This window comes from Clupea harengus, chromosome 9 (genome assembly GCF_900700415.2).
Source record: "Clupea harengus chromosome 9, Ch_v2.0.2, whole genome shotgun sequence".
Lineage (NCBI taxonomy): Eukaryota > Metazoa > Chordata > Actinopteri > Clupeiformes > Clupeidae > Clupea > Clupea harengus.
In genome coordinates this window covers 21927635-21939683 of record NC_045160.1, presented here as the reverse complement: position 1 = coordinate 21939683, position 12049 = coordinate 21927635, and the positions used below count along the sequence as shown (strand labels likewise).

General features: G+C 45.6%; 1 protein-coding gene across 1 annotated transcript; it reads left to right on the top strand.

Moving 5' to 3' along the window:
- Positions 1-8285, top strand: LOC105909694 (E3 ubiquitin-protein ligase TRIM50). The gene is made up of 7 exons (XM_042708732.1): positions 1-1088; positions 2243-2338; positions 3765-3995; positions 4746-4768; positions 5160-5290; positions 6351-6532; positions 6965-8285. Exons 1-7 carry the CDS (start codon positions 681-683, stop codon positions 7343-7345), a joined length of 1452 nt encoding a protein of 483 aa, XP_042564666.1. The 5' UTR covers positions 1-680; the 3' UTR covers positions 7346-8285.
- Positions 8286-12049: the final 3764 nt, after the last annotated feature.

Here is a 12049-nt window from a genome sequence, read left to right as displayed (position 1 = left end):
TTTATTCCCCTAGCTGTGAGTTCCTTCACGTCAAAGTCTGCCACTCGTTCAGGTATTTGATAACAGTCGTGTTTCTGTGGGTGTATTAAGGGACAACATGATGTATCTATGCCCACAAAACAGTGGCAATGTCAAGCGTATGATAAGAGAAGTAGGGCACTTTAGGTGACCGAGTTGTGTAAGCGCCAAGAGGTGACCTAGCCCTCACATACCCTCACTGTGGCACTACGAGGTGCTGACAGGAACAATGGCCCGGAGTGGTCGGAGCAGAGTGGTGGTGATAAACCAGCGGGGTGAGAGTGACCTTAGCTCTTGATTGGGTAATCTGCGAACAGCACCAAAGTCATGGGTAGAGTGGCCTTTATCGCAACCACCCTGATTGGAGTGGGCTTTGATGTTATGAGAAGCTTGCGCTCTAAACACAACGCGTGTGCACACCTGACTACACACAAGTAGTCACACACGGTTATGATAGTTTAGTGTGTGAATTATAGCAAAGTCATGCAATGCACAAACGAGTGACAGAGCAAAAACAAAGGTTTCTTTTGGAAGAGAGAGAACGTTAATACAGGAGCCATTTACACCGGAAGATCAGTTCAATCCTGAGCGCCAACAGTGGGTTTGCGGTATTATAATTAGGCTTCTCTTGCTGTTCTATCTTCTGTTGGAATAGTCTCCACATGGACCGGAGACCTAGCGTGGCCTCTCTTGAGGAGCAACTGCGATGCCCCGTATGTCTAGAGGTGTTCACCGAGCCTCTGATGCTTGAGTGCGGACACTCCTACTGCCGCACCTGCGTCCGCTCCCTGGACCTGGACCCGCTGGGTCAGCTCCAGTGCCCGGTGTGCCGCTGCTCCGTCGACGGCCTGAGCCCCCCGCTCAACCACTCGCTGGCTCGCCTCGTCGAGTCGCTGCGGGAGGTGAATCGGCCGGGCGACGCCCCGTCCGAAAGCTGCGCGCAGCATAACAACCCTCTCAGCCTGTACTGCGAGGAGGACCAGGTGGTCATCTGCGGACTGTGCGGCAGCATCGGAGACCACCGCGCCCACAAGGTCACCCCCATCAGCAGTGTCCACAGCCGCATGAAGGTACACACGAGCAGTCCAATGACGCAGAAAGTGGGGTGAGAGGTGGTGATGATGTTAAGGAGCCCTCCACTGAGGGGGGGTCCAGAATATTTCCATCACAGTGCATGAGTAAATTAAACTGGTGCCAAGAGCAATGGTCTCACAGAATGTCCTATAATTCTATAAATACCTAGGCCTAGGTCAGTATGAGAACATAAAAAAGACAAAAAAAAAATGTCTGTTTTTGTTTCTGTTCATCTGACTGTCTGAAAATATATTCTATATTTATGTGGTTTCAAGAATACCACTATATTTATCTGTTTTATGTGACATTTTCATCTTTGTCAGTGACATAGACACTTGCCCCAAAAGAGACCAGAGGAGGAGGGTGAATGAAAGAGATTTGTGGTGTGTTGTTAAATTTATGGAGGACTAGTTTTAATACACTATGTACGTTGTAGTACCGTACTAGACCACCAGCAGTAGATAGGTGATAGAAATATAGGATGTACACAGCCTCTCAAATCACCAGCACGGTTCCCATTGTGATTGCCATCCTTCACAGAGGGAAAAAAAATAATGGAAATGGTCACTGAAGAGAGAGATAGAGAGAGAGAGAGTGTGTGTGTGTGTTTGTGTGTGTGTGTGTGTGTGTGTCCATGGTTGTCAGTATTCTGTGCATGCAGGGAGGATCAGTGATGCGAGAGGTGTCGCCTTTAGTCCTGGGTGTCTCTGGAGTGTCTCTCTGTTTCCGTGCAGCCTGTGAATGCCTCTGCCTGTTCTTGCGGCTGTTATTGTTCTCATTTGTGAGAGGAAGACAAGTAAACAGGAAAAATCCTTTTCAAAAACTCCCACAGCGCTCTTGCTTTTTCTGGCTCTGCTTGTGTTGACGTGTTATGGCGATAACAAAAGCGCTAAAAGCTTTCTTGCGATTAGCCACAGCAAATGGCATTGTTATCACCTCAGGGGCAGAATAAACACCATGTGTTAGTCCAGCATTATGTCACTGTTTTGATGTTTGACCTCTCACTCTCTCTCTCATTCTCTCTCTCTCTCTCTCTCTCTCTCTCTCTCTCTCTCTGTCTCTCTCTCTCTCCTTCTCTCTCTCTCTCTCTCCTTCTATCTCTCTCTCTCTCTCGTTCTCTCTCTCTCTCCTTCTCTCTGTCCTCTCCCAGGAGGATATTTCCAGTCTGATGACAGAGTTTCAGAGCCAGAGGCGGAAGCTGGAGGAGCAGATCTGTAAAATGGCCTACAACAAATCTCGCATCACCGTCAGTAACCACCCCCGCCCCCTCCCCCCCCTCCTCTCTGCTCAGAAACTTAGCATGATGAGACGTCTTAGCATTACTGTGATGAGGTCTGGCAATCATACAGGAGAAGGAGGGAAGAGGGGAAACCAATTTAGTTAAGAGTGCGTCAGCAACCTTTCTGATGATTTTCTTTGAGTTGTAATGGCTGCCATGATTGGCTTGGTCCATTAGAGCAGTGATTGTAATCATCTTACGTCAGTGGGAGTGGGACAAGGGGGGGTGGTGATGGTAGGGCAATGTATGTGTGTGTGTGTGTGTGTGTGTGTGTGTGTGTGTGTGAGTGTGAGTGTGTGTGTGTGTGTGTGTGTGTGTGTGTGTGTGTGTGTGTTAGTATGAGTGTGTTTGAGTGTGTGTGTGTAAGTGTATGAGTGTGTTTGTGTGTGTGTTTGAGTGTGTTTGAGTGTGTTTGAGTGTGTGTGTGTGTGTGTGTGTGTGTGTGTGTGTGTGTGTGTGTGTGTATGTCATCCACTTAATGCTTTGATTTTGTGTGTACTTGTACATGTATATCTACCTGAACACGTGTGCACACAAGTGTGTGTATGTGTGTGTGTCTACATGTGTGTGTGAGTGTGTGTGTGTGTGTGTCTATATGTGTATTTGTGTGTGTATGTGTGTGTGTGTCTACATGTGTAGACCGAGTCTGAGTGTGGGAGTGTGTAGCGGGAGTGTGTACATAGGCGGAGATCCCGGGGGGGACAGTGTACCATAAAGTTGTCCCCCCCCCAACAGTCATTGTAAATACAAATAAATCATTTTGAATAATACAGTAATTAGGGTGACCAGACGTCCTCTTCTACCCGGAAAAAAATGCGTGCAGGGATTCTAAAATTGGCCGTGGATTTTGCCTTGTCGGATATTTGTGTTCCATTTTAAAAATGAGTTATTACGTCCCTGCATGTGAAGAAGATGGCAAAACTTCGTCGCAGGGGGAGGGGCCGGGGTTATCTGCATGTGAAAAAGATGGCAAAACTCCGTCGCGGGGGGAGGGGGCGGGGTCATCTGCAATTTTCCTGTGTCCCCCCCCCCCCCCCCCAGGGATTACCTCTGAAATTTGACCATGTATTGTCCCCCCCCCCCGCCCCTGAGTGTGTACACATGCATCTGTGTGTGTGTACCTGCCTGAACACATGTGGCCGTGAGTGTGTACACATGTCTCTGTGTGTGTGTACCTGCCTGAACACATGTGGCCGTGAGTGTGTGTACATGTCTCTGTGTGTGTGTACCTGAACACATGTCACTGTGAGTGTGTACACATGTCTCTGTGTGTGTGTACCTGCCTGAACACATGTGGCCGTGAGTGTGTGTACATGTCTCTGTGTGTGTGTACCTGAACACATGTCACTGTGAGTGTGTATACATGCCTCTGTGTGTGTGTCTGCACGCACAGAACGAGTCAGACGTGCTGAAGTGGGTGGTGCGGAAGGAGTTCGGCGAGATGCGGCGCTGCCTGGAGCTGGAGGAGGCGGCCTTCATGCAGCGGGTGGAGAGCACCGCCTCCGCCCTCATCGGCTCCATCCAGAGCCAGGCCGACCACATGGGCACGCTGCTGGCTCGCTTCCAGGAGGCAGAGGGCACGCTGGACGCCCTGAGCAATGAGAGCCACCTGACCTTCATCACGGTGAGGAAGATGAAGGGAGAGAGGGGCGTGACCTGTCCCACAGATTTACTTGTATTGATTGAGCTGACTCTATTAGCCAAAGTGACTTACTGTACAGTAAGGTTCAGGCTCAGGCTCAGGTTCCTTTATTTGTACCCATAGGTGGATTTGCAGTAGACGAGTCATCATCCATCTTGGCCCGCATTTTACAAACAAAACAGACAATTAACACACATAATAACAGTATTCAGGGTTACAATCCTTCCTAAAACCGCAAAAAAAAAAAAACTACAGATAATAAAATGTTTCATCTGTATGTGTGCTCCCGTCAATCAAACCCATGATGCTTTGGGGAAACGTCCCCCAGAACCTTATTAGGGCCAGATAGGGCCTGGTCCACAGTGTGCAGTTATCCAGTGGCCCCAGTGAACAAACACACACACACACACACACACACACAAACACATACACACACACACACAAACACACACACACACACACACACACACACACACACACACACACACACACACACACACACACCTACATTTCCTAAATCACCTAGATTTCCCTCGGGATTAATAAAGTATCCATCTATCTATCTACACAAACGTGCCCCAGAACCTGATTAGTACCCGATCTGGTCCACAGTGAGCCGTTATCTACCCTCTTGGCCGGAGCCCTGGCGTCCTCCTCCAGTCAGATAAATGCAAATGCTGCTTCACTATTATGCGCTTGTCTCCTGATGAATGTGTTTGTTCTCCCCTGCAGAAGTATGGATCGATCGCTCCAAGGTGAGTCCCAGTCACGTGTGAGGGTTTGGGGGTCATTAAAGCATAATGGAGCAGGCGTAAATCACAGTAGTGTGGATGTTTGGGGCCCGTTAAGCTGCAAGGCCATTGGGTTATTGGCATCTTCCAGGCAGATAGGTCCCTGCCGTTCACCAGATTAGAACTGCTTTGAAGTAATGTAGGATTACTGCATGAGCAGCATTAATATTGCACATGTGCATTTGTGTGTGTGTGTGTGTACATGTGCGTTTGTGTGTGTGTGTATGTGGTGTGTGTGTGTGTGTGTGTGCATGTGTGTGTGTGTGTGTGTGTGTGTTTGTGTGTATGTGGTGTGTGTGTTTGTGTGTGTGTGTGTGTGTGTGTGTGTGTGTGTGTGTTTGTCCACTGGGGGTAGATTTAAAGAGGGTCAGCAGCGGCAGCAGAGAGAGGAGCGGATCTACAGCTCCATAAACTTTGACCCCGGCTTCAAGCACAACGACATCAAGATGGCCGTGTGGAAGAGGCTCCAGAGGAGGGTGCTGCCAGGTAGGGGAAGCTCTGGGGGGGGGGGATCCACAGAGCCTGAGGCAGAAGCACCACATAGAACCTGGTTCCTGGACAGGCCTCGGTCTGATTTGAGGCAGGAGCACCACATAGAACCTGGTTCATGGACAGGCCTCTGCCTCGGACCGTTTTCAGACCCTCGCCAGAGTTAGATCTGTCTCACAGTCAACTGCTCTCAGGGTAGTTTGAAGTAATGCACGACCAGAGGTGACCATGTTCAGTAGCAATGTTCCCCAGCAGTGAAAATCTCAGAACTTTGTGTTATTGTGGAATGATGCTCTCTGTAATCACTTTTATATTTGAATTTAAAATATACTAAATATACATTATGTGGTCTTCTGCATCATTTAGACACAATCTGTACACAGTATTCTTTCATTTTCATTTCCTGCTGCTGGTAATGTCACTTCAGCAAGAAGCAATGCATCTTTCTTATGACACCTCAGAGAACAATAGCTTCATTTGCAGAGCTGTGCCTGTCCTGCCCCCTCTCTGCAATTGATAGCACTCATAACTTCATAATTATTATACTTAACAAATATAGTGCCATCCCATAAATCATTCCCCTAAATCATTCTCTTGAGGTCAAATAAAGTTTTGCACGGTCAGGTAAAGCTATCACAAAATATTCTGGTAGGCATTTATTATATTCTTCTTATTATATATATATATTATATAATATTATATTCTTATATTGTATTCTCTGGAGCTGGGAGTGCCGCCTGAATGATTACATAACACTGCAGATGTTGTCTCTGCAATGGATAGCACTCATAACTTATATAATAATTATTATACGTTTATATTGTTCCATCCCATAAATCATTGTTTTTATCAGGTCAGGTACAGTTATCACAATATATTCTGGAAGGCATTTATTATATTCCTATTATGTATATACATATATATAATATTACATTCTTATATTATATTCTTATATTTTATTCTCTGGAAGAGAATGGGAGTGCCGCCTCAATGCTTACACAGATATTGTGCCTGACCCCTCTCAACAACCCCCCCCCCCCCCCCCCCCCACCCCCAGCCCCCGCTCCTCTGAAGCTGGACCCCCTCACTGCCCACCCCATGCTGCACCTGAGCGCCGACCTGACCGCGGTGGAGTGTGGCGCCCCGCTCTGCCGCCTGCCCAACAACCCTGAGCGCTTCAGCTACAGCTACTGCGTGCTGGCCGGCCGCGGCTTCTCCTCGGGAAAACACTACTGGGAGGTGTGTGTGTGGCTGTGAGAGTACTAGTGAAATTACACTACAAAGTGTGTTCAATATTTTAAGTAATTTAAGTATTACATATAGCTATTTTCTAAAAAAATATATATTTTCTGATGGCTTATAACCCAATTCACTATTTAACATTGAAAAATGTCGTTAACTTATATTGATTTATATGTCATTTAACTGACTGTATCTCACGCCAGTGACTAGTCCTACTCTCAGCATGGTACTTGGTCACATGATTCATTAAATCACTGAATGTAGTACCCCTCTTGATAGCATTATTTTAAATGCATTATTACAAATCCTTTACAAAATACCAGTGGCTATGCCCTGAAGAAGGCACATAGCCGAAATGAGAGTTTTGGATATTAAAATTTAAACGGAGTGAGTGTATTTTTTTTGTTTTTGTTGTTTTTTTCCACTCAGGTGCGCGTGGGTGCCAAGCCAAAGTGGCGCTTGGGCCTCATCAAGGACAAGGCTGGGCGCAAGGCCAAGCTGCCCAAGAGCCCCGAGGCGGGCGTGTGGCTCATCGGGTGCAGGGAGGGCCGCGTGTACGAGGCCTTCACCGCGCCACGGGTCACCCTGCCGCTGGCGTCGCCGCTGGAGACGGTGGGTTTGTTCCTGGACTACGAGAGGGGCGAGCTGACGTTCTTCGATGCGGGGAGCCCCGACGAGCTGCGCCTCCTCTACTCGTTCCAGGCCGAGCTGCAGGGAAAGGTGTACCCGCTGGTCGACGTGTGCTGGCACGAGCGCGGAACCAACAAGCACCCCATCACTCTGCTACAGCCTCACACGCAGCAGGCCTGAGGGACATCAACTAGAACCAGAACCTACTCTCAGAGGTACAGGCCTCATCAAGAACCAGAACTTCTCTCGCAGACACGGGACTGAGGGACCAGAACCAGAACCTTCTTTCATAGACACAGGCCTGAAGAACTAGATCTACAACCAGAACTTTCTTTCATAGACACAGGCCTGAAGAACTAGATCTACAACCAGAACTTTCTTTCATAGACACAGGCCTGAAGAACTAGATCTACAACCAGAACTTTCTTTCATAGACACAGGCCTGAAGAACTAGATCTACAACCAGAACTTTCTTTCATAGACACAGGCCTGAAGAACTAGATATACAACCAGAACCTTCTTTCATAGACACAGGCCTGAAGAACAAGAACTAGAACCAGAACTTTCTTTCATAGACACAGGCCTGAAGAACTAGAACCAGACTGTTCTCTGACATACACAGGCCTGAGGAAACAAGGCTACGTAGAACCACAACCCTCCCTCACAGGCACAGGATTAAGGAAGAAGAGCTAGAACCAGAACCTTCTTACATAGACAGAGGCCTGAAGAACTAGAGCTAGAACCAGTATCTCCCCTCACAGACAAGGGGGCATCTCCAGAGGGCATCTCCAGGGGGCATCTCCAGGGGGCATCTCCAGGATGGCACTAGATCTACCAACGCCTCTACAGAGCCTAGAGAGAGAAAAGCGTTTTTTCCCGTAAGATCAACATTATGATCATTTTAGCCTCAAATCATCACATTCTCTTTGTACACTTGGAATATTTACTCTATGAGTTACACTGTAAACACGGAGTAGGCTAATGATGTGTGAAATCACTTGCTTACAGTGATGCGTATTGAAGGACATATGAATGCAACATGTTTCTCTGGCATTGTTAAGATTGCCTTCTCTTTATCATGAGAAGCATAATACAGACTTTCAAAAACATCAGCATTTACCCAAGCTCCTCTGCTCTTTCCCTCACAGGCTTCTTGAGAGGGACCAAGAGAGTTTTGCTTAGAAATTCCTAAATTCTGAATGCTAATTCTTCCCATTCTGAATTATGTGAAAGTCATGGCCCTTTTTCGGCACTTAAAGTGTCGTGTTTGTCATTTAAGCGTCTTTCAGAACTGTGAAAAGCGCTATATAAATGTGATGTATTATTATTATTATTATTATTATTATTTGTGAATGCTCAAATATGAACCAATATGTGTGTATGTGAGCTGGTGATGAGAAATGACTTGCTTACAATGATGCATAGTGAAAAGAATATATGATAATATAGTAATATGTTCTACAGACAAAGCTGATGTGTACAACTGTTCCTTATCATCAGAGCAATAACGAATACATGACCAATATCTGCAAAGCACAACAAACAGTTAGGCATATTTCGTTTGTTTTTTTCAGAGCAACAACAATGTGGAAGAAAATCGGCTCACTGTAAAAAATCTAATCACAATAATATAATAATATCTATCTATAAATAATAATAAAATAAATAATATCTAATCACACATAATCATTCCTGTCTACCTGTGTGTCTCATCTTCTGTTATGATAACTCTTCCAATCACACTTCATATAAGGTTGTAAGCTGTAGCACTGAGTGATGAGTGACATTTTCTCCTTCGATCCGCTCCACTTTTCTGCTACGCTAAATAATTACTTCTTACAAAATGAACTTGCTCACCAGCTCGGCTCAGACAAACCCAAACAGTAATATTCATCTCAAAAGATGGCAGGCAAACAAAAGCAGGCCAGATACAAGCAGACTAGGGCATGTTGACAGGTAGGGTTAGGGAGTAACCTGATACATGTAATGGAGTTACATAATTAAATTACAAAATGAATGTAATTTTAAAACATTACAGTTACTGAGAAAAAATATGTAATTAAATAACAGACACTAATCAAAATATGGTTGGTGATTACAACGGGGTCACATCTGAATATATTCTTTTTGGTAAAAAGCTTTAAAGCTTATATGTAGAATATAACATCCATTCTGTTGCTTTGCCATCTAGACAAGCTCCATTAATTTGGCAGTATGTACTCAAATTTGGAGCGCTGTTTTTGATTGGTTGTCTGGTTCGCATTCGCACTCTCGTCTGCCAATCAAAAAGTAGTCCAAAGTAATCAAATGTAATAAGTTACAGTACTTGATGATGTAATTAAAATAGGTACATTACTTATTACACTTTGAACAGGGTAACTAGTAATCTATAACAATCTGTTACATTTTAAAAGTAACCTTGCCAACCCTGTTGCTAGGCGCACATCCCTCTCAGCAGGATTATCAGAGCATGGCGCCCTGGATGCTTCCCTGTGTCAGTGCACATCATAGCAAAGCCTTAGCATGAAGACTGAAGGCTTACTCAAGCCCCAGACCCACCGCAGGTGCCTCGTCAATAATGTAGCATTGGGGGGTATGTTCTTGGAACATGACAAGATGCTCATTATGTAACATGAGCTCGAGGATGTCCTGAACTGGTTGATGTTCAGACAAGATAGCTTATAGTTCTCAATAGCACGTCTATAATCAATTCGACAGTCAGTAGACCATTGACAAAAACACAACCAACAAATAATTTGGCCTTTTGAACTTATCTTGGACAATGAACATCCATCATGATTTACCAGTGTGTTTTATCAGAACTGTCTTTTGCATCAAGTACATGAACTTCATAATATGACCACCAGATGGTGCTGTATGTATGTCAACAGGGGCAAACCAGCAGAAATGTGTTTACAGTGCATCTTGCATAACCGTTCCCATGACAGATAATGATGATGAATATAATGACATAATGCACACAATTTCACATAAAACAGCCCTCACTCAAAATGCTAAATTATCCCCATAAAATGCAGCTGGTCTCTGTTATTGTGTAACAGCAGGATGGCCTTTGAGATGGTCATAAGCCCACACCCATGAGTGGAGAGTGTACGTCCATCCATCCAGAACGGCATATTAGCACATCTAAGTAGTACGTAAACAGATTACACAGTCCATTCTGAGGCCCAGCGCACAGAAACAGAGTCAGAAACGCAGCTTGGTCTCGGTTTCAAAAGCTTTAAATTTCATGATGTTTGAAGATACAGTATTACCAGCAAAACCAGTTCACACACACAAAAAAAAAAATGATTGTGATATTATCTCTGAATCCAGACCAAGTATAAGAATGTGAGGTGTCGTGTGTAGCACACAGTCATGGACAGGCAATGTTGCTGAGAGGGACTGAGACAGGTGAGCTGAGCAGCGCGTTCACCTGGTCGTCCAGCAGGGGGCAGAGCAGGTGGTGCAGGGGTGCTGCTGCATATTTTATTTGTTGCAGTAATTTGTTGCTCTCTGTTCAGTCCAGTGCTGCGTCGCCTGTTTAATAATACATCTGTCCTTGCCACCGAGACTGAATAATTGACAGACCTGTAATTTTTGAGTTTGGGGTTCGGGCCAGAGCAAAGATTTAGCCTTTTCTGCTACCTAGAGGGCCATCAGAGTCTTCACAGGCAAACAGGAGAGAATAACAGACAAAACTATCCAACCCCCAAAATACATTACTGCTTTATCAGAGAAGCAAAAAGGATCTCCTATGACTTAGATGCAAACCTAGAGCACACCGTGTCAGAGAACAGTGTGAGCTTGTGCACACCAACACAAACTAAATCTCACCCCCGTAAAACACATTTTATACTGTATATGCTGTAAGTTCATCACTGTAGCGAAGAGGTTTCCATCTATCTCATCTCTTACATATAATATTCTCTGCTTACACAGTAATGAAACACAGCGAATTATCACCTACTTAGCAATCAGATCTCTATTGCTTTGCTTCAGTCATTCCTAAGCTGGTGTTGAGTGTGGGATCTTGTCGGGAAATAGTCTGCATGTATCGTTTAATGAGAGACCTACTTAGAATAATTGCAGAGCGCACATTAGAAACACACAAGTAGCTCAGCCACGAAAACCAGGCGCTATTTTCAGCCTTGGCTTAGCGTGCAACAAGTATGGGAGGGGAGTGGCGCATGAAAAGGAATAGCAGATTTAGAACGCTGACAGGGGTGTGACTTCAGAGGGCGGGGGGGGGGGGGGGGGGTTGACTTCAGAGGTGGGGGAGGAAATCAATAAACCGACAGATTCCCTGGATCCTCCTTCCAGCTTTTGACACACACACACCCCACCTCTGCCCCCCTCCCCCCATCCTCTCATCCCTCCTCCTCCTCACTTCATCATCAGCCTCCAAATGGCTGGAGACAGTTGCTATGGTAATACTATGACAACGCCTCACCTCCATTGCATTGTATGACCACCGCATAACGTGAAAGCATGGCTGCAGTGAAAGGTGCTCAGAATGATGAAATGCTTTGTGTTGTGTGTGTAAGTGTGTGTGTTTGTGTGTGTGTGCATGTATGCAAGTGTGTACTTATGTGTATATGTGTGCACATGTCTTCTTGTGTGTGTTAGTTTGTGTACTTCTATGTTCCAGACAGTAAAAGCAAGACCGAGACGACAGGTCCACTGAAGCCTGTTTCTACCAGCGTGAATTACCCGACCATGCAACCAAAAGCTCCTTGTCACTGTTTACTTGCATGGGTCTTGGCACCAGCACAGCTCTTTCCCGGTGGACAAACTGCTGAGGACTGGCTTGCCAAATGCATCAGGCCCAGAGCTTTGCCTTGGTCACACACCACAAGTTGTCCACCGAGCTGCACATTACCG